At 39.0% G+C, this 27,478-nt stretch overlaps 2 protein-coding genes and 1 pseudogene across 9 annotated transcripts; all 3 read right to left on the minus strand.

Annotated features, from left to right (window-relative positions):
- Positions 1-407: 407 nt before the first annotated feature.
- LOC107626172 (putative disease resistance RPP13-like protein 1) lies at positions 408-6,129 on the minus strand. 8 transcript variants are annotated; one of them, XM_088504132.1, is made up of 7 exons: positions 2,665-6,129; positions 2,280-2,344; positions 1,913-2,039; positions 1,743-1,825; positions 1,509-1,620; positions 1,197-1,299; positions 408-1,072 (listed from the first exon to the last, which is right to left on the minus strand). In XM_088504132.1, the coding sequence occupies exon 1, from the start codon at positions 5,649-5,651 to the stop codon at positions 2,670-2,672; it is 2,982 nt and encodes a 993-aa protein (XP_088360258.1). In that variant the 5' UTR covers positions 5,652-6,129; the 3' UTR covers positions 408-1,072; positions 1,197-1,299; positions 1,509-1,620; positions 1,743-1,825; positions 1,913-2,039; positions 2,280-2,344; positions 2,665-2,669. The 8 variants fall into 8 exon arrangements, with proteins under 8 accessions (XP_088360258.1, XP_088360260.1, XP_088360259.1 ...); XM_088504134.1 differs by having other exon boundaries at positions 408-1,076; positions 1,509-1,641; positions 2,665-6,119; XM_088504130.1 differs by having other exon boundaries at positions 936-1,076; positions 1,529-1,620.
- A 17,642-nt stretch (positions 6,130-23,771) lies between these two features.
- Positions 23,772-24,350, minus strand: LOC148575435 (putative disease resistance protein At3g14460). Its single transcript, XM_088506233.1, has one exon. It carries the CDS (start codon positions 24,348-24,350, stop codon positions 23,772-23,774), a length of 579 nt encoding a protein of 192 aa, XP_088362359.1.
- Positions 24,238-27,249, minus strand: LOC148575436 (putative disease resistance RPP13-like protein 1 pseudogene; annotated as a pseudogene).
- Between the last annotated feature and the right edge of the window lie 229 nt (positions 27,250-27,478).

Consider the following 27,478-nt stretch of genomic DNA (forward strand, 5'->3'; position numbering starts at 1 on the left):
TCTTACGAAGGAAATCTTGTTCCAGTATTAGAGATTGAAACCCAATCAACCTTATTGCAGCTAGGGAATGAAATGAAATCTGCACCCAAAGCATATGATTTGATTTTCAATTTAATTTTTGCACTACAACAATTAGAAAAAGAGAAAACCGAATTGAATTGTACATTTATTGAATGAAAATGAATTATAATTATAATTTTACGTCAATAAATTAATAACACTAATTCTTAAACACCAACCTGCAGCACTATATTGTAAGACATAGAAAATAGAAGAGTGATGCACATTTGAATTATTAAAAGGTGATTTTATAAAATAATTGCATGATTTGCGAAAAACATATGCAGATGACAGTTATAACAATATTGTAAATGAAAATTATAATAGAGAAGATGAACAACACAATATATCCTGATTCAATCCCAAAGTGGGATCTATATCTAGTCTCCACCACAACAAATGGTAGAATTTTTTACTATAAACAAATTCAAGTTACAAATACCAATTCAAGCCAATACAAAAAAACAAATTTCTCAAACGGCACTATAGCTTATTCTAGATATTCTCACATCCTACCTCTCTTGCCTTTTTCATAACAGAAATTGATTCTCACTTTCTAAGCTCTCTCTTTCGTATAAACAGAATAACTCATATCAGCTCTCCTAAAATAGAATGAAACGATGAAGGCATAAAAACTCTTAAGAAAAAAAAAAAGATAATTATTCAGTGTATATAAAAATATAAAACTAAGTTTGTTCTTCCTTTTTTTCTTTGAAAAGTTTGTAAGCTTTCTGCCTATTTTTGACATGTTGCTCCAACTGTATCCATATCATTGAAGGTAATCATGTTGCATTTTGATTGGTCTATCTGTCCTTGCAAAATTATGTTTTTCATCATCCATTTCTCTTTTGATTTTGTAAGAGGATGATGTCTTCCATGAATTCTGCTTTTGAATTGATGCAGAGACTGCACCTCATCTGATTTGTTTGGGATTCATTGTTCCTCCATCATTCTTGCCCAGATTTCTTTGGTCTCCTAATTAGGCTTAATCCAAGTTTGCTCCGATTCGTCTCTTGCTACGCCAAAACAAACACATTAGAACAACTCATACAATTTTGGCTTAGTGCATAGTCATCACAAGGTTAATTAATTTCTTAATTCAACAGAAGTTAATACTAAGATAGTAAACAGCATACCAAACCAACGAGGGCAACGAGCAAGCAAGCAAGCAAGAGCAACACCAAGAAATGTAATGAAAGGCCTTAGATTTGGGTGAGTCAAGGGGTGGTGCAAAAGTAGCTGACAGAAATAACAATAAAAAGAAGAATAACCGTTAATGAGAAAGGCAAAAGTTGAAGGGGAAGATTTCATCATTCTCAAGGGTTTATCCTTGAATTAACAAAATTATAACCTTCTAATAAACATTCTATGTTGTATGTAGTTTATATATAGCATTATGGCCAAAATCCCCTAACAATAATAGCCACATAAAACTATTCAAAACTTACTCAAAAGTCAAAAGACATGCCTCAGAATTCATTTGTTCCTTTAGTTGAGGACTACTGTTTTGAGATCACCATACCAGCCACTCAACCTTGCTTTCAACATTATTTACTCCAACTAACCAAGTTTTACCATGCTCTCAGGTAGGTTAAAAATAAAAAATAAAAAATAAAAAATCAACTAAGAATTTTGTGGAAAATTGGAAAAAGACACAAGATAAATTTAATGCTTGTGCTTACTTGTTTATGATCCCATTAAGATAGGCTGTACCGTGGGCATGATGGTTGTCTTTTACATACTTCAACGTAGCAAAAGCAAAACCCTTATTCACAATGGTTATAAAAAGGTGCATGAGAAGGTATATTGTACAAGAAAATAGTCACGAGAGTAATGCAGTGCAGGATTATACCACTCTAAGAGTGGTCCACTCCAGCTTGAAGTTGCTGCCTGAGACAACAAAGTTCAACTATATACATAGCTCCTTGTCCATGTACTCAACCAACAAAGAATTAGTACATAGAAACTTTTAAGATCATCTGCATTAAGAAAATTGAAATGAATAACTCAATTATTCTACAAGATCTTTATTTAAGCATGCCCAAAGATTTCCTATGTTTGTTTAATGCAGATTTGAAAATATGAGACTTTGAATAGTATAGAATGATAAGAGCATTTTTAATGTTAAGATTGTACTTTAATGGCAATTAATTCTCCAGGAATCCTTCAACAGAATAAAGCAAATGTTACTTTAAATCCAAATAGATACTCATCCTTACAAGATTGGAGGCGCAGCACCCAAATGCAATAAATTGACAAGTCCCAGAAGAATCAATATATGTTCCTATACATGAAGAAAGAAAGAAGAAATAATTAAAAAAAGGGTAAACGGTTAAATGGGGAGGGAGGGGGGGGGGGGATTCCAAAATTGAGATTGTATCCTAAAAAAAGTTAACAGTTTGGTGATACTATATGTTGGGGAAAGTAGGCATTGACTAGATTGGTGATTAAGAGTGTTAAAAGAGAGGATTGGGTTTTGTATTTACCTCAAAAAATAGTAGGATAAATTTTTGAAATAAAAGTAAGATTATGTAGGAGAGAATGATTATGATATTGGAGAAGATGAAGTCAAGCTGCTTTGGGATAGAGATAGCAAAGAGTTACCTGTTTTAAGATGTTGAGTCATTGTCAATCAGATTCCCATTAACTTTAATGTAGGGAATGTGGGAAATGGATGGCCAAATGTGGGGGTTCTTCCTCTCAATGTCTTCACCCAACAACCCACATTCACTGATTCTGAGTTCCCTTAAAGAGGCAGGCAGCCTTGTTATGTTCACCAGCTTAGGGCATTCTTCAATCCATAATTCTCGGAGGGACTGTGAGTGTGACACCTCCAGAGATGTCAAATTTTCACATCTTTCTATTCTCAGAAACAAGAGATTTGGGAACACTGGCAATGCGAAGAATGTAAGTGAATCGCAGCTGTTGTATATGTATAAGCTCTCTAGCGAGTGATGTTGTTGGTATTGCATTGGGAATTCTACATTCTTGCAATTATATATGCGCAAATCTTGCAACAAAGGGGGCAAAGAATCCCCTGGAAATGAGATAGCTGATGAGCACTCTGAGATCTGTAGCTGTATGAGAGAGGTTGGTTGGGTGTGGGTCATGGCCTCAAACAGAGAATCCACAAGCTGCTTTCCTTCTATTCTTAGTAGTTGCAGTGAAAGTGGTAGGTCTCGCATTCTTGCTTCCTGTTTGCCTAATATTTCCATTAGGAATATTGTGGGAGCTCTTGGCAGATAACAACCAAGCTCCTCGCATCCTCTAATGTAGAGTGATTTCAAAGACGGAAGGAAAGTGGGCAAATCTCCTCTTAACTTAGGACAGTTCCATATTGAAAGTTTCTCAATTTGAGGAAATGGTGCATCATCATCATCATCACATTCATATGACTCCCATTCCTCCCAGCAACTCAGAGAAAAAAATTGCAGAGATTTAAGGGATCGGAAGGGTGTCTCCTGATGCTGATGAGTTCCATCACCCTTATAGAATGACCCACCAATCTTCTTCACCTTGTTGAAATCTGTAATGACTAGCCTCTCCAGAGAGGGTAACTGTCCAAGTGAAGGAAGCACCAAACAATTCCTGCATCCACTCAGATACAACTCAGTCATGTTGTGGTACGAAGACTGCCCTAACCAATCCGGAAACATGGTACCTCTGTAACCGCACATGTATAGCTTCTTCAAGTCCTTGTGAGGATGTAATTTGTCAAGTACATCTTTCTCACTTTGGGAATCACAAACCTCACTTTCTTCAAATGATGACCAGGTCAAATCTATATCATTCAGGTGTATTTTTTCATCCATCCTTGCATTCGATGCTTCACCGCTATTCTTAACATTCTCTAGATTCTTAAGACAAAATGACCCATGAAGATGTGTTAGTTCTCCCAGTTCTCCGATCCCATTCTCTTCATGTTTGCCCGCAATATAGTAACTTAAAATTTGCAAATCTTTTAATTTGCTCATCTTTTTTGGCATCTCTTCTAAATCAGTGCCCTCAATATCAAGATGACGCAGATTCACAAGATTTTGCATGTTGGAGGGAAGCTTTTTAAGTTTTTCACACTCTGCCAACTTCAATGTTTGTAAATTATACAAGTTACTCATGGACTCGGGCAATGTCACGATAAGTGTACCAGAGAGATTCAAATAACGCAAGTGGATCAATTCACCAATTGAATCAGGCAATATATCAATTTCAAATGATTGAAATGGCAAAACACGTAAGCGCTTCAACTGTGCTAGTAAGCAACAAGGATCAATTCCCTCTTTGTGTTCACCGTAGAACTTTTTCTTGATTTGATACAGGGTCCTCAAATGACTTAAACTCTCACACGCTTCCAACATCTTCAGGACTGAATAATTGTCGTTGACATCATATGACAAATGACGAGTTTTAGTATCATGTTGGGCCACTTTCTCGTGTTCAGAGATTCTAACAAAGAACTTTTCACCACAAAATGTCGCTAGATCATGCATGAGATCGTGCATCACAAATGAATCTTTATAACCATTCTTTGAAGGTTGAAAGAATGATCGTGCAGCTAAATCATTGAAGTATCTATAACCAACTTCTTCTAAAATGCTTCCACTCTTTGGTTGTTGCAAAAGATCTTCGGCCATCCATAATAACACTAATTCATCTTTGTCAAATTCGTAATTCTTAGGATACAAAGAACAATAAACAAAGCAACGTTTTAAATAGGAGGGGAGGTAGTGATAACTAATTCTTAATGCAGGAAGAATCCTACACTCGTCTTCAGAAAACTCCCAAATCTCACTCATCAAAACATCTTTCCAATCCCTTATGTTATCCTTGGTTCTCAGCAAGCCCCCAAGAGATTGAGCAGCCAAAGGCAGTCCTTTGCACTTTTCAACAATTTTTCTGCCAACTTTTTCTAAAGCCAAACGATCTCGTGATTCAGAAGCGGAAAATGCATGATTTGCAAACACCAACCAACATTGTTCATCATTCAACAAACTCAAATTGTGAGCTGGAATAGTTTTCACCATAGAAGCAACAGCATCAATGCGGGTTGTTACAAGAATCTTTCCTCCCTGACTTCCACATTGGAAGGGAATTAGAAAAGTTTTCCAATCATCATAATGATTGGTCCACATGTCATCCAGAACAACCAAAAACTTCTTCCCTGTTACCTCAGTCCTCAAACGTTGTTGAACTGAATCTAAATCATTCATGTTGCAAGAAGCAGAAGTAGCTTTCTCCACTACAGTCTTTGTCACCTTAAGAACATCAAATACTTCACCAACACAAACCCATGCTTTAACATTAAACTTTTGCTGCACTTGCTCATCATTGTAAACCAATTGAGCCAGAGTTGTTTTTCCTATACCGCCCATACCCACAATGGGGATGACAGGTGATTTAGCATGAGGAGTATCATCTAACAGCAATTTGATTATCTTCTCTTTGTCTTTGTCCCGACCAAATATGTCAGAACTTACAACGAGAGATGTGGATGGAGTTCTCCATGACGACATGTCCACCTTGGCGCACTCTTTCAGACGATGATGATTTTTCTTTGCTACAACAGACTCTAGTGTACCAACTATTTTTTCCATGTCACCAGTATCTTCGATATATGAATCAACAAGACGAGACCAGGAAGAAGAGTTACCTGGATCCCTTTGAGTGGCTGGGATGGCAGCTTTAGTGGAGATCTCATCGACCAAGTCATCAGCAAAATAGAGAGCATCTTGGAGATCAAGAAGCCACTTTTTGACTCTCTTGTTAGTGAACTGCTTCTGCTCAGCATCATCAAGCACAGGTCCAACCTCATACAGACGTTTCTCCAACCTCCCAAGCAACTCGAGGGCAGAGACGTTTCCATTGAGGACGGAGTCATCTTCAAGTATTGAAGACAACTTGTCTAAAACAGCATCAACAAGGAAGCGAGATAGGCTCCACCATCAAGTTTTGCAGCCATGATTGGATCTCAAGTGCAACGGATGAAATCACAACAAAAAAAGAAAGGTAAAGGACGAGGGAAGAAGGGTTCACAGTTTGCAATGTACTCTCTGGGTTTTCTCAAACAGGAGTTAAGGATGAATGATGAGCTTTATGGTCTTGGGAGTTGGGACAAAATCACGTGGTGGAATAATGCTGGCTTTTACGGAATTACCCATCGGTGAAATTTTTCACCTTTTCATGTTATTCTCAAAAATATTATTTCAACATACAATTTGTTCCCACAAATCTTCTTTATTATTATTGGAAAAAGAAATAAAAATTGTAACACATTACGAAATAAATACTCTTAATTTTTTTTTTGGTATTTGAAGGCCCAAATATTAGTGAAGTCTCTTATATTTGACTTGTAGGAAGAAAAGAGTGTGTTAGGACTAAAGGCCGAAACCGGTGGAGATAAATGATAAAGAAATGATTTTTTTTTTTTGTAAAATAAATACAATAAATGTTTAAATTACAAATTTCGCCTAGTGCATGCAGCCGGCAAATCCTTAAATGAAATTTAATACTGAGATAGATTAGTTTTTGACTTTGTGAGTTGGAAGATCCTGTGAAAAAAAAAAAAGATAATTTTGAAAGTTTTTACTGATTTTCGTAATATGTTTTATCTCGTTTACTTTATAAAAGGAGATAAGTATAGACGTATCTCATTTCCAATGTAAACGAGATAAGGTACAAATCCAGGTCTACGTATCACGTGTGCACATGTTTTACATGGGGAACGAACTTCACATATCTCATTTACACTATAAAAAAAATATAAACGAACTAATTTTATTTAGTGTGTAAACGAGATACATGCTAACTTAAAACGTTGACATTGTAAATGAGATATAGTACAACAAAAATCAATCATCTATAAAAGGATTTTCAAACCGTTGGTATTCTCCATAAAAATCTCAATACTTCTTCTCTCCCTTTTTTTTTAAAAAAAATTATGAAAAATGTCTACTGGTAGTGGTTTCTTTGTTGTGATGGTGTATCCAACTGTCACATGAGAAACAGTGATAGTGGAATTATATTTGAGTATGAGAATCTTGTGCTTTTGCACACTTGAAGAGCAAATTCTTTGTCCGAGTTAGAGAGTCTGATATTGACGCACGTCGATGATAGGGAGTGAAAAGAGGTTGGAAGAGTTGGGTATAGAATGCTAGCACGGATGAAAAATGGTATATATATTTCAGTTTCGTCCATTCTGCCTCAATGGCAATGAGCATGTGCGCCTAATGTAAGAACCAAAAATTATTAACTAATTAATTAACGTAAAATAATAATTTAAATTGTCCGAAAATATGTTCAAAAATTTATAATGTGAATTAGAAAATTTTGAGGTGAGATTTAAATTCAGTAGAATTTTTTGAGTTGTGAAATATAATTTTCTACGAAAAATTGAGTAAAAACGTATACCGATAAATTAGTCGATAGTACTAGTTTAAGTCTGTCTGGTACTGTATGAGCATAATAAAAATTACCTTTTATAGTTTTGTGTAAATTTTATTAAATAATAATATGTATTAAAAATTTATTTTTTAATATTTTTTGTAAGTGTTCATATCTTGGGTCGAGCTACACGACCCAGGCTGCTTAAAGACAAAGCGACCGACCTGTACAGGTCTGGAACTCCCGATCTCTTCTCAAAGAGGTCGGCTAAATCGACAATAGAGGCCCAAAGCAGGCCCAAATAAAGGAACGCAACCCAAATCCAAAGGCAACCAAAGCCTATAGAGATAAGGGGGTTCCCTTGAAGATAAGATGACTTCACTCAAAGATAAGATAAGATAAGATAACTATCTTATCTCCAAGAAGGTCACTCCTCACCATTATAAATATACTGGAGCACCCCGGTATAACTCATACTCTGATTCTACTAAAAATCTGCTTAATACCCTTGCTAACTTAAGCATCGGAGTCCCTTGCAGGTACCACCACCCTCCGGTGACAAAGGATCAGCAGCACACCCCGTCCAACAAGTCGGACACGACAGCTCCAGTCACCACCCACAAGTCGGACAAGTCAGCTCCGACCAGCACAGAAGATCTCCTCCGAGATCGACCTACAGTTTCAGGTAACCCTCGGAACATTGGCGCTGTTGCCGGGGAACCTGGAAGTCATCCCATCATTATGGCGGACAACCTTGACAACGACCACAACTCTAATTTGGAGAACAGAACGCCACATAAAAACGCGGAGGTCACACTAGACGATACTTCTCAACCTAACAAAGACAAGAATTTACTAAACACGGGAGCCATGGAGGCACTTCAGGATCGCCTAAAACAACTCGAAAAAGAGGTCGAGTATCAACGGGAAGTCGAGAGAGACCTACGAAGGGAAGCTAGGTGACGCCGCGAATTAGAGGACAAGCTCCTAAAGTTCGAAGCTGATCTCAAAGCTAAAACTACTCGATCCAGCCACGAAGATAGCTCCCGCAAGGACCAAGACCCATTCACCAAAGAGATTATGAAGGCCAAAATTCCAAAAGACTTCAAACCCCCCCGACATGACTTTGTACGATGGCACATCAGATCCCAGCCATCATCTCAGTAATTTCAGAAGTAGAATGTATCTCACCGACGCCTCAGATGCAGTCCGCTGCAAAGCCTTCCCGACTACCTTGACAAAGACAGCAATTAAATGGTTCGACAATCTGCCCCCTAGGTCCATCTCAAGCTTTGACGACTTAGCCAAGAAATTTCTAGCCAGATTCTCTATCCAGAAAGACAAAACTAAGCATGCCCCAAGTCTATTAGGGATCAAGCAAGGAGATCGGGAAAGTCTCCGCAGCTACATAGAAAGATTCAACAAAACATGTCTAGACATACAAAGTCTGCCCACAGAAGCAGCCATTATGGGCCTCATCAATGGCTTACGAGAGGGACCTTTTAGTCACTCCATATCGAAAAAACATCCCACATCTTTAAATGAAGTGCAAGAACGAGCAGAGAAATACATCAACATGGAGGAAAACTCTCGACTAGGAGAGAACTCAAAGTCCGGATTACCATACTTCTCCCGAGATAAAGATAAAGAGTCCAAGAAAAAAGAAGATTAGCATGGAGAAAAGATCAAGAAATACCACAATTAAACCCCTCTTCGGGTGTCTCTTGTAGATATCTATCGAGAAGTATGCCATACTGAAAAAATACCTCCACCTCGTCGACTCAAAAGCAAGAAAGGAGGAGGAAATCGGACAGAATACTGTGAATACCATCGAATCTATGGACATCCCACCAACGAGTGCTTCGATTTGAAGAATGTCATAGAAAAATTGGTAAGAGAGGGGAGACTAGATCCGTACTTAGCCAACAAATTAGATGAGCCAAGAAAAATAAGAAGGGACGAAGAAGTCGGATGAACTGAACGACCACCTCGTACCCCGGAGAGACATGTCCACATGATACACGGAGGATTTGCGGGAGGAGGAATCTCCAAATCATCTCGCAAAAGACATCTGAAAGAAGTATATCATGTCGAGGGAGGAGAAGGAGCACCCGACCTCCCCACTATCACCTTCACCAAAGAGGACGCAGCTGGCGTCATCTCGGAACATGACGATCCCATGGTCATCACTATCATATTGGCCAACGCTAATCTCCACCGCACACTGGTGGACCCAGGAAGCTCAGCCGACATACTGTTCAAAATCGTCTTCGACAAACTCGGCCTAGAGGAAAAAGAACTCAGAGCATATCCAAACAGCCTATTCGGGCTCGGAGACACTCCAATCCAACCACTGGGATACATCTCACTGCACACAACCTTTGGAAAAGGAAACCGGTCAAGGACACTCAACATAGACTACATCGTGGTCGACGTGAGTACAGCCTACAATGCCCTGATAGGTCGAACAATGCTGAATCAACTCGGCGCAGTAGTCTCGACTCCACATCTGTGCATGAAGTTTCCAACAACAGAAGGGATCGCTACGGTAAGAGCAGACTAGAAGACAGCGCGCCGCTATTACAACGAAAGTATGAACCTCAGAGGCAAAGGAGAAGAAATCCACACCATCGAATTCGGGGGAGTTTGAGGGCGGGAAGAACTTCGTCCACAACCCGAAGGCAAAATAGAAAAGGTCCAGATCGGAGATGTCCCAGATAAAACAACCAATATCGGCACAATCCTAAAAGGAGACATAAAGGAGTCCCTCATAAAGTTCTTAAGAGATAATGTTGACCTCTTCGCATGGAAGGCCGCAGATAGGCCATAGACCCCAAGCTAATGTGCCACAAGCTGGTAGTATACCCAGGATCTCGGCCAGTACAGTAGAGACACAGAAAGCTCGGGCCAGAACAGTCCCAAGCTGTAAAAGAGCAGGTACAAGCTTTACTGGAGGCAGGATTCATATGGGAAGTCAAGTACCCACTATGGCTCGCTAACGTCGTCTTGGTGAAAAAATCAAATGGGAAGTGGCGGATGTGCACCGACTACACCGATCTCAACAAAGCTTGCCCAAAAGATCCTTATCCACTCCCAAGTATCGACGCTCTGGTAGTGCCTCCTCCGGATACAAATACCTCTCGTTTATGGACGCCTATTCGGGATACAATCAAATCCCAATGTACCCACCTGATCAAGAAAAAACCTCATTCTTAACCCCAAAAGCAAACTACTGCTACGTCGTCATGCCATTCGGACTCAAAAATGCAGGAGCCGCTTATCAAAGATTAATGAATAAAGTCTTCACAGACCACATCGGGAAAGTCATGGAAGTATACGTGGATGACATGTTAGTAAAGACACAAAGCGAGGAATCATTACTGTCCGACCTCACCCAAGTATTCGACACTATAAGAAGGCATGGCATGCGACTTAACCCTGCAAAATGCACCTTCGTAGTAGAAGCTGGCAAATTCTTGGGTTTCATGCTCACACAAAGAGGAATTGAGTTAAATCCGGATAAATGCTGAGCTATACTCGACATGAAGAGCCCGACCTATGTCAAAGAGGTACAACAACTCAATGGAAGATTAGCAGCCTTGTCCAGATTTCTAGCCGGATCAGCAATAGAATCTCTCCCCTTCTACGCCACTTTAAGGAAGGAAAAGAGGTTTGAATGGACAACGGAGTGTGAGCAAGCTTTCCAGGATTTCAAAAGGTTCCTGGGACAACCACCTATTCTAACTCGGCCACGGGAAGGAGAACCACTTATTTGTACCTCACAGTAGGAAATCGGACAGTAGCCTCAGCACTGGTCAGAGAGGACGAAAGCAAACAACAACCTATATACTTCATCAGCAAAGCACTACAAGGGTCCGAACTGAACTACCAAAAAATAAAAAAATTCGCCTATGCTCTCATACTAACGTCTCGATGACTTCGCTCATATTTTCAAGCCTACATCATCAAGGTTCGAACCAGCCAGCCCATAAAAGGCATTTTGCAGAAAATATATTTGGCAGGAAGAATCTTACAATGGGCAGTCGAGTTGTCTGAATTCGACATCCAATATGAAGCGCAGACAGCCATCAAATCACAGTACCTGACCGACTTCATTGCAGAGTTTACTGACACCCCGAAAATCCCTACAGAATAGAATCTCTACATAGATGGCTCCTCGAACAAAACCGGGAGCGGGGCAGGCGTAATAATAGAAAGCAATCAAGGAACCCAAATCGAACTCTCCCTTAAGTTCGATTTCCCTGCCTCAAACAATCAGGCTAAATATGAGGCATTACTAGCTGGTTTGAAGCTGGCTAAAGAGGTCGGAGCTCAAAAGCTTATCATCTTCAGCGACTCACAAGTAGTCACCTCACAAATAGCAGGAAGTAGGGGTGTTCGCGGTGCGGTTTGGTTCGGTTTTTTAAGAAAAATCTATCCGATCCAATTTTATATTAGTAGTTCGGTTCGGTTTGGTTCGGTCTTTTTACTGAGACCATCCGAACCAAGCCAAACCAATTAAAATCGGTTTGGTTTGGTTCGGTTTTTGAACTCAAAAAATGAATTCAGTTCCAGTTATTTCCCATGTACTAAAACTCTGTCCTATGTTATTTTCAACATAAACATATGCAACAAAATAACAAGTTTAATTTCACAAAGTCATAAATACAGTCATACAACATAATAACTAACAAAAATCTTGATACAAGAAGTTCAACAACAAAAGAAATTATAAATACAACAATCGAAAAACATGAAAAGTTCAACACAATAAAAAGAAAAAAAAAGTTGCTTCCATTAATTTGTACAGCAAAGCAGCCATATTTTGATGTTTCCTAGCAAGATTGCAAAAAATTGTTCAGCAAACAAAGAACCTGAAATCAGAAATTGAGTTATAACAATTAATACCACCAAATAGGGTTGTATATTCAGGAAAAAATGAATGTTAAACAATAGTATGAATGCTTAACTAAACTAAAAATGTGCCTCTAAAAGGTATTCTCGATTCTCAATCTTCAAATTAGGGGAACAGGGCCATGCCTTAATTTATGCATTATTTTCAAAATTAGAATCATAACAAGTTTCAGCAAATAAACACAGTTTACAAACAAAATCATTGAATACAACCAAACTGATTCCAAAGTCACTAACAAATAATCAACTTGACTCAAATCATTAACAAAGTACTAAAAACACAACAAATTAAAATCATCAACAATTTTGTAAAAATAGGGAAAGCAGAAGATGGAACAATAATCAACCTCACTCAGAAAAATCAAGAAGCAATAAAAAAAAGGCAAGAGACTGAATCAGAAATAGAACCAAACTAAATCAGAAATACAACCAATCTGATTCCAAAAGTTTGCATGTAGTGCACTAATTCCACAAATTCTTCCTCTTTCACCTTCTCCTTTCGTGCATTAACATTGAATAAACAAGAAATTCAGAATTAACCCTAAACAAGAATTACCCTAAATTAAACGTAACAAAAAATTCAGAATTAAAAAACAAAATCAGAATCAACAACTCAGCCATAAAATCAAGAACAAGCCAACCAAGTGTTCATCCCAAATTAGAATCAACAAGAATACTAAACCAGATTTAAAAAAATAGAATCAGAACAAAAAAAATAAACCTGAGGCTTAGGCTCCATTACAGATGACAGAGATGCTGCGACAGAAGGAGATGCTACGACGGAGGCAACGAGGCTAGAAGAACTGGAAAACGAATTAAAATGAAGAATAAATTAAAAAAAAATTAATAATAGCAGTGAACCAAGAAAACAAAATTAAAATAAAAAAATACCAATCAATAATCAAGAAGAAAATTATAACAAAAATAGAAAAGGAAAAAATGGCAGATAGAGAATGAAAACTCAGAAAGAAAATCAAGAATAAACCTGTGTGACGGAAGACACGGCGGCTGGACTGCGCTGCGCTGTGCTTCACGGAGGGCGATGCTGCATGCTGGTGCGTGCTGCACTACTGCTGTTGTTTCGCTGCGTGGGAGACGATGGAGAGAGAGCGGGTACGAGAAAGGGAGAGGGAGAAGGAGGGGATAACGGGGAGAAAGGCTCCTTCGCGGCTGCTACAGTCTGGACTCCGGAGGATGGCAGAGGAGAGTGGAAGATGAGGGTTGAGAGTTCAGAGTAGGGCAAGGTAATGAGGTCTGCGGCGCTGAGGTGAGGGTGAATGAATGGGCTTCACATTAGGGTTAGGGTAATTTAAATGTTTTATTTATATACTGGTTTGGTTTGGTTTGGTTTAGGTTTTCTCAATCAAAACCGAAAACCGAACCGAACCGAACAAAAAACTGCAAAAACATAATTTTTTGGTTATTTTGGTTTTCGGTTATTTCGGTTTTTGGTTTTTTTAGTTCGGTTCGTCGGTTTGGATTGGTTTTGAACACCCCTAGCAGGAAGCTATCAAGCCAAGGATCCGACCATGAAAAAGTACTTGGATAAAACCAAGGAACAGCTCGGACAACTCGGGAAATATGAGGTCCGTCACATACCTCGGGAACAGAATGCTCGAGCTGATGCACTCTCAAAACTAGCCAGCACCAAACCAGGGGCAACAATAGAAGCCTCATTCAGGAGATACTACAGAACCCGTCAATTTCGGAAGATGAAAAGGTCCTATCCATAACCGGTCTGGATCAAGGATGGATGTCTCCCATAATTAACTACCTCAAAATAGAAATACTCCCTACAGATAAGAAGGAGGGAAAGAGGTTAAAATGGGAGGCACAATACTATACCATCATAAACAACACTCTATACAAGAGAGGGATTTCAACACCACTGTTAAAATGTGTGCCGACTTCCAACACAAAGAAAGTTTTAGAAGAAATACACAGTGGCATCTATGGCAACCATCTCGGAGCACAAACTCTCACCAAAAAAAAATACTCCGAGCCGGATTCTATTGGCCAACTTTACAAAAAGAAGCAACATAGTTCGTAAAGATATGTCCACCATGTTAGAAACATGCTAATTTTCACATCGCCCTACCAGAGGAGCTCATCAGCGTAACCTCACCCTGGCCATTTGCAAAATGGGGACTCGACCTCCTTGGGCCCTTCCCTCAAGGATCAGGACAGGTTAAGTTCCTCATCGTCGGGGTATACTATTTTACAAAATGGATTGAGGCAGAACCCCTAGCTAACGGCACTGCTCAAAGAAGTCAAAAATTCCTATATAGAAACATTGTCACAAGGTTTGGGGTTCCATACTCCATCACCACAGACAATGGCACTCAATTCACATATGCAGGCTTCAGAAAATTGGTGGCCGACTTAAAAATAAAGCACCAATTCACATCCGTAGAACACCCCCAGGCTAATGGACAAGCAGAAGCTACCAACAAAGTCATACTGGCCGGGTTAAAACGGAGATTATAGGACGCAAAGGGAGCTTGGGCTGAAGAGCTCCCACAAGTCCTATGTGCATATCGGACAACACCACACTCCACCACAAAGGAATCACCTTTTCGATTAGCTTACGGGATGGAGGTAATGATCCCAGTGGAGGTCGAAGAAGGATCGCCCATAGTGATCCACTATGGTTAAAAGGACAACTCCCAACTACAAAGGGAAGAACTCAACCTACTTCCAAAAATCCAAGAAAAAGCTCGGATCAGGGAAGAGGCGTTAAAACGTCGAGTGGCCTCAAGATACAATCGGAAGGTAGTACAGCGAAGCTTTGCCAACAACGACCTCATCCTAATCCGAAATGATATCGAAACAAGTCAACCGGGAGAGGGGAAACTAGCAGCTAACTGGAAAGGACCCTACCGAATCACAGAGGTACTGGAAAAAGGCTACTACAGGGTGTCCGAACTAGAAGGGCGAGAGCTACCAAGGTCATGGCAAGCCTGCAACCTAAGAAAGTATTATAGTTAGTGGTAATAAAGATCTTAGGTCAATGTGCACTCTTTTTCCTGAAAAGGTTTTTTAACGAGGCATCAAGCCAAGATATATACATGTATATATTTGCATATTTTCTATTTTGAATAAAGTTTTTTCAGATTTTCTACAAATCCTCTTTATCAAGATGCATTAATCTGAAATGCAAAAATTCATCGCCCGATTATAAAGCTACAGATCGACAAAAGTGAAAAATCAAATTCACTGCTTGATCACGATGAAGTCGACAAAGATGAAAATCGAATTCTTCAGAAGTCGGCCAAAGTAAGGATCAAAATCGGCAAGATGAAAAGCGACAAAATAGAATAATGCAAGAAGTTATCAAAAGTGATCCATAGGAAAAGACTTGACGAGGTCTTAATAAAAATGGGTTGCTAAAAATAACTTAAAGACGGACCGACATAAAGAAGTCAGACCAGTCGACTACAACTATAAAAGTTATAAAAAGTAATCCCTAGAAAGAAGCCTGGCCAGCCCTAAAAAAGAGGATTACTAGAAATAACTTAGAAGGGACCAACATGATAAAGTTGGCCCAACAAAACTCAAAAAGTTATAAAAAAAAGTAATCCATAAAAGAGACCTGACAAAGGTCCAAATAATATGGATTACTGAAAATAACTTAGAAGGGACCGACATGATAAAGTCGGCCCAACAAAACCTCAAAAAGTTATAAAAAGTAATCCATAAAAGAGACCTGACAAAGGTCCAAATAATATGGATTACTGAAAATAACTTAGAAGGGACCGACATAATAAAGTCGGCCCAACAAAACCTCAAAAAGTTATAAAAAATAATCCATAAAAGAGACCTGACAAAGGTCCAAATAATATGGATTACTGAAAATAACTTAGAAGGGACCAACACAATAAAGTCAGACCGAAAAAAGCTACAAAAAGTTATAAATAGTAATCCATAAAAGGACCTGACAAGGTCCAAATAAAATGAATTATTAGAAATAACTTCGGATAAACCGAGATGAAGAGGTCGGCCTAAGACAAATCAAAGCTACAAAGTTATAAAAGTCATCCATAAAAGAGACCTAACAAGGTTCAAATAAAATGGATTACTAAGAATAACTCGAAGGACTCAACAAAAGGAGCCAACGTGACAGAAGGCGTGCGCTAAAAGGGACACGGCTCAACCTACAGAAAGCCACGACCTCACCAAGCTCGCAAGTATTCTATGAGAGTACTAAGAAAGAATAAGTCGAATAAAACTAGCCTCAGAAACTTTGTTCGACTAGCGCAAAAAGTAAAAGCCATCTAAAGAGGTCGGACAACAAGACTCCAACACTCTAAAAGATTCCTGAAAACGCTAAACAACGCTGCAGGCAAGCATATCGCAAAGGAACAAAGATAATATGACAAAGGGCTCAAGAGGCCACCCAAGAGTCGACCTCAGAGAGCTCAAAAAGCTACTTTATTTTTCTACATAAAAGTTGCTATAGAAAAGCAACCAAAATCTCCAAGTCAAGACCGCAAATTACAAAAATAAAGAGTTCAAAGCCCACAGACCGGGCTATACACAAATACATCAAGAAAAACTATAAAGGATGCAAGGACTCCCCAGTAGCAGTGTCTCGGGGTGAAGGAGGACGAGCCTGAAGGGGAACAGCATCTACAGTCCCATCATCCCGGTTCAAGATCTGGACATTAGGGTCGGACTCGAGCTGGCCGACCTCAGTAGCAGGAACTGAAGAAGCCGGGGCACCAGGAGCCTTGGTAGATGGCACAGGAGGAGGGTCTACATCCACATCATCATCATCCGAGCCATCAGGGACAATCTTACCATCCACTACAGTGTTGTCCAAGCTGAGTAGGGTAAGGTCGAGCTCGAGCACAAGAACTCAAATATGAGCCTTCAAATTCTCATAAGCAGCATTCACGTTACCTACAAGATGACCCTGGAGCTCGGCATAGTCGGTCTGGGCAGATTTCAACCTCTCCCGGAGCTCTATCATTTCCCCATAAGTTAGGACATAGCTCTCCTTATGTTTCAAAGACATCTCCTCAGCCAAGTTCGCAGAAGACACCGCAGCAGTAGCCCGAATCTTCTCACCCTCCAACTCTTTTTCCAACTTCGCCACCCTCACCTCAAGCTCCTCCTTCAACCCCTTGATTCTGTCAAACTCTGATTTAGCCTCCTCCATAAAAGCCTTGGTTGCATGAATGGGAAGATCTTGGGCAGTTCGATATAAAGCCGCCCCCATATATGCCATCTTAATACTGCTCCGAGTAATAAAGTCCAGATGACAAAGAAGAGAGACATCGTCAGTAGGAACAACACCGTAAGGGGCAATCTGTTGATCAACAAACCCAACGGCATCAAAGTCAGGGGCATCCAAATTGAAGGGTTTGACAGTCCTCTGTCTTTTTTGGGGAAGTGCCAACAGTAGAAGAAGTAGCAGCAGAAATTGAGGGAGGATCAACTAAATGGACCTGAGGAGTTGGAATCATCCTCCTCGGCCCAGTAGAGCTCATGATCGGCTTCTTAGGAGGAACTTGAGAAGATCTCTCCCCTGCGGCTTTTGCCGAGATGTTCTGGGCGGTGATGGCTTTTCTCGCCTTCTTAAAGGCCCTCATGGAGTCATTGTTTTTAATCATCTCTGAAAACAACATACAGCAAGAAACCGAGTTATAAAAAGGGAAACGAATAAACTCGACAAAAATAAACAAGCACAACAAATACAAAAGAAGTCGACCACCACCTAACTCAGCTCGGAGAAGAGAGAAATTTCTTTGTATCAAGATGGGGAGGCTGCCCCCAGTTCTCTTCCAGCACAGTCACGAAGGCTTGCTCAACCTCATCTAACATCTCTCAAGTATACCTAGACACCACTACATTCTTTTGCCATTCTAAAGGAAAGCTGGGCTCGCCATTCTCATCCAAAAAGAAAGGCCGAGCTCCTTCAACAGCTCGGACCTTGAAAAAATAGTTCTTAAAATCGCAAAAAGATTCATCATACATTGAAAAAACTTTCTTTCCCTGGGCGGCACGGAAAGATACCCAAGCAGCCTTCTTCTTAGCCACCCCGGGCTTAGTCAAAACAAAGAGGTAAAGAAAAAGGGTTTGAGATGGTTTAACATCCAACTCTTGACACAGTAATTGAAAAATCTTAAGAAAGCCCCACGAATTCGGGTGAAGCAGGGAGGGAGATACATTGCACGACCACATCAAATTGGTCTCAAAAGCAGTAAAAGGAAAAGTAATGTTCAGTTGGCTGAAAAAATAGTCATAGGCATAAAAGAAGGGACGCTCCCCCTGGACCGAGGTCGAAAAACAAACCCTCTCATCGGAATCAGGCGCTACAAGCTCATAATCTTTCTCCTGGGCCTGACTACTACAAATCCTATGATGTTTCTTCAGTTCTACACAGTACTCAGTATTTACCACAAAGACACACATCAACACGAGGGAGTCCAGCCAGTCCGACATACCCTCAGGGACTTTTAAAGAAGTCTCGACAATATTTTTGCGAGAAGACATGGGTCAACTAGTCCTACAATAAGAAAAGGAAAAAGGGGTTACTAAACAGCTCGGGCAAATCAAAAAACAACTCGGACTAAAACATAGAAACAGCAAAAGGAGACCTCAGGACTGACACCAAGGTCCAGGGGCATCCTTTAGAGGAAGAAACAGAATAAGGCTTCAGGAAAAATATACGACCTACATCCCTCAAAACAAGGAAGCAACTCTCCTTCGATAGCGACACTCCACAAAAACACAAAATAATCTATCAAATTCATTACTTTTTACAGCCTATCAGAAAAGTCAAATATCAAAGCATGCAAAGGGGCAATTATCAAAGACGCAACCTTTCTCAAGGTCAAACAGTTCAGCATTTTAAAAAGGGAGAATCATCAAGGGCGCAACCTTTTCTCAGAATCAAACAAGTTCACTATTTCAAAGGAAGAAATCAAGAAGATACAGTAAACAGCATTTAAAACCCTAAAAATGCATCAAATACCAGCAAACAAGGAAAGGTTCTACAAAATTAAAGAAACCCTAAAACAGCACACAGAGCAAAAGCAAATCAAACGCAGCAAGCAAAGAAAGATTCAAACTTTTCAGCTTTTTCCAAACAAAATAAAAAAGATTATAAATATGCAAACATAAAAATGAGGAAAGAGAGAAAAGCCAACCTGCAGTAGGAAAGGAACAATGAAGTGATCAGAGATTGAAAAGAAGCAAACACCAACGATCGCCTCTTCAAAAGCAGAAGATAGAAAGCAAGAAAAGTTGCGGGGAAGCAAGAAGAGGAGAGACAGGGAAGAGAAACTCTTTGAAGAATTTTGAAAAGAAGTGAGAAGTGGGAAGCAAAGGAAACGGCGAAAGGGGAGGTTAATGGGCATTTAAAACCGTCGCATGTTTCCAAAGAAGTACAAAAACGTGCGCTACAAAGAGAAACGTTCCGCATTTAAAGCTACTTAAAAGAAGTTCTACAAACAGACCCAACAAAAGAATGCTCGAGTCCGGCTTCCCCAAAAGAGATCGAAGTTCTAAAACTCGACCTCAAAAGAAAGACCGAGCTCGAGCAGGGGCACTGTTCATATCTTGAGTCGAGCTGCACGACCCGGGCTGCTTAAAGACAAAGCGACCGGCCTGTACAGGTCTGGAATTCCCGATCTCTTCTCAAAGAGGTCGGCCAAATCGACAATAGAGGTCCAAAGCAGGCCTAAATAAAGGAATGCGACCCAAATCCAAAGGCAGCCCAAGCCTATAGAGATAAGGGGGTTTCCCTTGAAGATAAGATGACTTCACTCAAAAATAAGATAAGATAAGATAACTATCTTATCTCCAAAAAGATCACTCCTCACATTATAAATACACTGGAGCACCCAGGTATAACTCATGCTGGCATTATTAATACTATACAAGTCTAATGCGTTCTCTTCTACATAATCTTTTTTAGCAGTTACCAATGGTGTATCTTCACATCCATCCTTGCATTGGCAGCTTTACAACTACTAATAACATTCTCTAATTAAATGTGTCCATGCCAAATGACCCATGAAGATTACTCGCTGACTCTCCCAATTAATGTGCAGTGACCCCATTTGCTTCAGGCTTTTGCTAGATGCTCTCACTCACATCCTAACACTCGCACTAAACACATTTTGATTTCTAACGTGTTCTACAGACTAAATGTCTCTAAGAAAAAGTTCTCCTGCCCCAAAATTTCTTTCTGCTGAATTATATTGACATGTTCCCAAGATGCTGCTTCTTGTTTTATTCCTACAAAAGAATCCAACATGTTTGCTTCAATGATTGAGTAGATATTTCCAAACTTATTTCACACAATTTATTTTCATTAATTTTTATCTAATGTATTTTTGTAATGAGACTTATATTTTATTTTTAAATTGAATCCAGAATTTATTCAAGTATATATGCCTCAACTTCATAGTGAGAAATCCATTTTTCAAAAGCATCTGATAAGCCAAACAATATAGCTAAAAGCTAAAGCTTCAACTATTTAGAGCATGTTTGGGTTATTTGTCCACTATAAATATAGGTTAGGATACTCAACTTCATTAGTTATTTGCCAATTTTTGTTTGACAATAAGGTTTGATTATCTCCAATTTTTTGGTGGAATCACCAAGGTGTCCTTCTACTTCTTACGAAGGAAATCTTGTTCCAGTATTAGAGATTGAAACCCAATCAACCTTATTGTAGCTAGGGAATGAAATGAAATCTGCACCCAAAGCATATGATTTGTTTTTCAATTTAATTTTTGCACTACAACAATGCTACACAACCAAACTTGTGTCTGAATGAGGTGCCAAAATTATAGTAAAAGATTGAGAGTAAGAAAAAAAAATTAAAAAATGGAGAAAGAAAGCAAAGTTGAAGGAATTGAAAGCATAAAAAAGAGAAAACCGAATTGAATTGTCCATTTACTGAATGAGAATGAATTATAATTATAATTTTACGTCAATAAATTAATAACACTAATTCTTAAACACCAACCTGCATTATAATTATAATTTTACGTCAATAAATTAATAACACTAACTCTTAAACACCAACCTGCAGCACTATATTGTAAGACATAGAAAATGGAAGAGTGATGCAGATTTGAATGATTAAAAAGTGATTTTATAAAATGATTGCATGATTTGCCAAAAACATATGCAGATGACAATTATAACAATATTGTGAATGAAAATTGTAATAGAGAAGATGAACAACACGATGTATCCTGGTTCAATCCCAAAGTGGGATCTACATCCAGTCTCCACCACAACAAATGGTAGAATTTTTCACTATAAACAAATTCAAGTTACAAATACCAATTCAAGCCAATACAAAAAACAAATTTCTCAAACGGCACTATGACTTTTTCCAGATATTCTCACATCCTAGCTCTGCCTTTTTCATAACAGAAATTGATTCTCACTTTCTAAGCTCTCTCTCTCTGGTATAAACAGAATAACTCATATCAGCTCTCCTAAAATAGAATGAAACAATAAAGGCATGAAAACTCTTAAGAAAAAAAAAGATATTTGTTTACTGTAAATAAAAATATAAAACTAAGTTTGTCCTTCCTTTTTTTTCTTTGAAAAGTTTGTAAGCTTTCTGTCTATTTTTGACAGATTGCTCCAACTGTATCCATATCATTGAAGATTTGAAGGTAATCTTGTTGCATTTTGATTGGTCTATTTGTCCTTGCAAATTATGTCATCATCCATTTCTTCTTTTGATTTTGTACGAGGATGATGTCTTCCATGAATTCTGCTTTTGAATTGATGCAGAGACTGCACCTCATCTGATTTGTTTGGGATTCATTGTTCCTCCATCATTCTTGCCCAGATTCCTTTGGTCTCCTAATTAGAACTAATCCAAGTTTGCTCCGATTCGTCTCTTGCTACGCCAAAACAAACACATTAGAACAACTCATACAATTTTTGCTTAGTGCATAGTCATCACAAGGTTAATTAATTTCTTAATTCAACAGAACTTAATACTAAGATAGTAAACAGCATACCAAACCAACGAGGGCCACGAGCAAGCAAGCAAGCAAGAGCAACCCCATGAATTGTAATGAAAGGCCTTAGATTTGGGTGAGTCAAGGGGTGGTGCAAAAGTAGCTGACACAAATAACAATAAAAAGAAGAAAACCCGTTAATGACAAAGGCAAAAGTTGGAAGGGGAAGATTTCATCATTCTCAAGGGTTTATCCTTGAATTAACAAAACTATAACCTTCTAATAAACATTCTATGTTGTATGTAGTTTATATTTCGCATTATGGCCAAAATCCCCTAACAGTAATAGCCACATAATACTATTCAAAACTTACTCAAAAGACATGCCTCAGAATTCATTTCTTCCTTTAGTTGAGGAATACTGTTTTGAGATCACTATATCAGCCGCTGAACCTTGCTTTCAACATTATTTGCTCCAACTAACCAAGTTTTACCATGCTCTCAGGTAGGTTAAAATAAAAAATAAAAAATCAACAACTAAGAATTTTGTGGAAAATTGGAAAAAGACACGAGATAAATTTAATGCTTGTGCTTACTTGTTTATGATCCCATTAAGATAGGCTGTACCATGGGCATGATGGTTGTCTTTTACATACTTCAACGTAGTAAAAGCAAAACCCTTATTCACAATGGTTATAAAAAGGTGCATGAGAAAGTATATTGTACAAGAAAATAGTCACAAGAGTAATGCAGTGCAGGATTATACCAGTCTAAGAGTGGTCCACTCCAGCTTGAAGTTCCTTGTCCATGTACTCAACCAGCAAAGAATTAGTACATAGAAAACTTTTAAGATCATCTGCATTAAGAAAATTGAAATGAATAACTCAATTATTCTACAAGATCTTTATTTAAGCATGCCCAAAGATTTCCTATGTTTGTTTAATGCAGATTTGAAACATGAGACTTTGAAGAGTATAGAATGATAAGAGCATTTTTAATGTTAAGATTGTACTTTAATGCCAATTAATTCTGCAGGAATCCTTCAACAGAATAGAGCAAACGTTACTTTAAATCCAAATAGATACTCATCCTTACAAGATTGGAGGTGCAGCACCCAAATACAATAAATTGACAAGCCCAGAAGAATGAATAGATGTCCCTATACATGAAGAAAGAAAGAAGGAATAATAATAAAAGGGGTAGAACGGTTAAATGGGGAGAGGAGGAATTCTAAAATTGAGATTGTATCCTAAAAAAAGTTAACAGTTTTGTGATACTAAATGTTGGGGAAAGTAGGCATTGAGTAGAGTGGTGATTAAGAGTGTTAAAAGAGAGGATTGGGTTTTGTATTTACCTGAAAAAAGAGTAGGATAAATGTTTGAAATAAAAGTAAGATTATGTAGGAGAGAATGAATATGATGTTGGAGAAGATGAAGTGAAGCCACTTTGGGATAGAGAAAGAGCAAAAGGGTTACCTGTTTTAAGATGTTGAGTCAAACTCAATCCATGTGCCGTCAACTTCAATGTGGGGGATGTGGGAAATGGATGGCCAAATGTGGGGGTCCTTCCTCTCTATGCCTTCACCCAACAACGGACATCCATAGATTCTGAGTTGAGTTAAAGAGGCAGGCAGCCTTATTATGTTCTCCAGCTTAGGGCACTCTACAATCCATAATTCTTGGAGGGACTGTGACTGTGACAGCTCCAGAGATGTCAAATTTTCACGTATTGCGATTGTGAGATACTTGAGATTTGGGAAAGCTGGGAATGCGAAGGATATAAGCGAATGACAGCTGTTGTGTATTTGTAATCTCTGTAGCGAGTGGTGTTGTTGGTGTTGCATTGGGAATTCTACATTCTTGCAATTGTATATGCCCAACTGTTTCAACGAAGGGGGCAAAGCATCCCCTGGAAATGATATAGCTGATGAGCACTCTGAGATTCCTAAACAACTGAGAGAGGTTGGTTGGGTGTGGGTCATGGCCTCAAACACATACTCCACCTGCTGCTCTCCATTAATTACTAGTGTCTCCAACATGGAAAGTGGTTGGTCCCGCATTCTTGCTTCCTGTTTGCCATCTATTCTTAATTTGCGTAGGATGGGAGCTCTTGGCAGATAACAACCAATCTCCTCGCATTCTTTAATCCAAAGTGATTTCAAAGACGGAAGGAAAGTGGGCAAATCTCCTCTTAACTTAGGACAGTTATAAATACGGAGCTCCTCAAGTTTCGGAAATGGTGCATGATTATCATCATCACATTCATATGACTCCCATTCCTCCCACCAACCCATATGACGAAATTCTAGAGATTTAAGGGATCGGAAGGGTGCCTCCTGATGCTGATGAGTTCCATCACCCTTATAGAATGACCCACCAATCTTCTTCACCTTCTCAAACTCTTCAATGATCAGCATCTCCAGAGAGGGTAACTGTCCAAGTGAAGGAATCACCCAACAATTCCTGCATCCCGTCAACTCCAACTTAGTCATGTTGTGGTACGAAGACTGCCCTACCCAATCCGGAAACATCGTACCTCTGTAACCCCAGATGAATAGCTTCTTCAAGTCTTTGTGAGGACGTAATTTGTCAAGTACATCTTTTTCACTTTGGGAATCACAAACCTCACTTTCTTCAAATGATGACCACCTCAAATATAAGGCATTCAATTGTATTTTTTCATCCATCCTTGCATTCGATGCTTCACCACTATTCTTAACATTCTCTAGTTTCTTAATCCACAATGAGCCATGAAGATGTGGTAGCTCTCCCAGTTCTCCAATCCCATTCTCTTCATGTTTGCCCGCAATATAGTCACTTAAAAATTGCAAATCTTTTAATTTGCTCATCTTTTTTGGCATCTCTTCCAAACCAGTGTCAAAAACATCAAGATGACGCAAATTCACAAGATTTTGCATGTTGGACGGAAGCTTTTTAAGTTTTCTACAACTTCTCAACTTCAATGTTTGTAAATTGTACAAATTATTCAAGGACTCCGGCAATGTCACGACAAGTGTGTTAGAGAGATTCAAATAACGCAAGTGGATCAATTCACCAATTGAATCAGGCAATATATCAATTTTAAATGATTTAAATGACAAAACACGTAAGCGCTTCAACTGTGCTAGTAAGCGACCAAGATCAATTCCCAATTTGTGTTGACGGTATAAATCTGCCTTGATTCGAAACAGGGTTCTCACATGACTTGAACTCTCACATGCTTCCAACATCTTCGGGACTGAATTACTGTCGTTGACATCATATGACAAATGACGAGTTTTAGTATCATGTTGGCCTACATTCTCGTGTTCAGAGATTCTAACAAAGAACTTTTTACCATAGAATGTCGCTAGATCATGCATGAGGTCGTGCATCACAAATGAATCTTCATAACCATTCTTTGATGGTTGAAAGAATGATCGTGCAGCTAAATCATTTAAGTATTTATATCCAACTTCTTCTAAAATGCTTCCACTCTCTGGTTGTTGCAAAAGATCTTCCGCCATCCACAACGACACCAATTCATGGCTACTGAGTACATAATCTTTAGGATACAAAGAACAATAGACAAAGCAACGTTTTAAGTGTGAAGGGAGATAATGATAACTTATTCTCAATGCAGGAAGAATCCTACACTCATCTTCAGAAAACTCCCAAATCTCACTCACCAAAACATCTTCCCACTGGCTTGCCTTATCCTTGGTTCTCAATAAGCCCCCAAGTGATTGAGCTGCCAAAGGCAGGCCTTTGCACTTTTCAACAATTTTTCTACCAATTTTTTCTAAAGCTAAACGATCTCGAGATTCAGTAGGAAAGAATGCATGATTTGCAAACACCAACCAACATTGTTCAACATCCAACAAACTCAAATTGTGAGCTGGAATAGTTTTCACCATAGAAGCAACAGTATCAATGCGGGTTGTTACAAGAATCTTTCCTCCCTGACTTCCACATTGGAAGGGGCCTAGAAAAGTTTTCCAATCATCATAATGAATGGTCCACATGTCATCCAGAACAACCAAAATCCTCTTCCCTGTTACCTCAGTCCTCAAACGTTGTTGAACAGAATCTAAATCATTCATGTTGCAAGAAGCAGAAGTAGCTTTCTCCACTACAGTCTGTCACCTTAAGAACATCAAATACTTCACCAACACAAACCCATACTTTAACATTAAACTTTTGCTGCACTTGGTCATCATTGTAAACCAATTGAGCCAGAGTAGTTTTTCCTATACCGCCCATACCCACAATGGGGATGACAGTCACAGGTGATTCAGCATGACGAGTATCATCTAACAGCAATTTGATTATCTCGTCCTTGTCTTTGTCCCGACCAAATATGTCAGAATTTATAACGAGAGATGTGGATGGAATTCTCGGCATGTCCACCTTGGCACTCTTCTCCAGACGAAGTAAATCTTTACGTGCTACAACAGACTCTAGTGTACCAACTATTTTTTCCATGTCGCCAGTACCTTCAATATATGAATTAACAAGAGAAGAACAGGAAGAAGAGATACCTGGATCTCTTAGAGTGGCGGGGATGGCGGCCTTAGTGGTGGAGAGTTCATCGAGCAAATCATCAGCAAAATAGAGAGCATCTTGGAGATCAACAAGCCACTTTTTGACTCTCTTGTTAGTGAACTGCTTCTGCTCAGCATCATCAAGCACATGTCCAACCTCATACAGACTTTTCTCCAACCTTCCAAGCAACTCCAGGGCAGAGTGGTTTCCATTGAGGACAGAGTCATCTTCAAGTATTGAGGACAACTTATCTAAAATAGCATCAACAAAGGAGGTGAGATAAGCTCCACCATAAAGTTTTGCAGCCATGATTGGATCTAAAGTGCAGCGGATGAGATCACAAGAAAGAAAAAAAGGTGAAGGATGAGGGAAGAAGGGTTCACGGTTTGCAATGTACTCTCTGGGTTTTCTCAAACAGGAGCTAAGGGAAGAAGTCTTCGGACAAACTCAAGTGGTGAAATAATGCTGGCTTTTAATAATAAAGATGATGATGTCCGAGGACAATTACGGAATTACCCATTGCTGAAAATTTTCACCTTTTCATGTTAGTCTAATATTATTTCAACATACAATTAGTTTCCACAAATCTTGTTCATTATTATTGAAAAAAAAATAAACATTGTAACACATTACAAAATAAATACTCTTAATATTTTTTTTTTTT

The sequence above is a fragment of the Arachis ipaensis genome, chromosome B2 (assembly GCF_059453495.1).
Source record: "Arachis ipaensis isolate K30076 ecotype BB chromosome B2, ASM5945349v1, whole genome shotgun sequence".
NCBI classification, from domain to species: domain Eukaryota; kingdom Viridiplantae; phylum Streptophyta; class Magnoliopsida; order Fabales; family Fabaceae; genus Arachis; species Arachis ipaensis.

Coding starts and splice junctions, on each gene's coding strand:
- LOC107626172 (XM_088504133.1), bottom strand. CDS start 5,651: ATGGAAAAAATAGTTGGTACACTAGAGTCTGTTGTAGCAAAGAAAAAT.
- LOC148575435 (XM_088506233.1), bottom strand. CDS start 24,350: ATGCGGGACCAACCACTTTCCATGTTGGAGACACTAGTAATTAATGGA.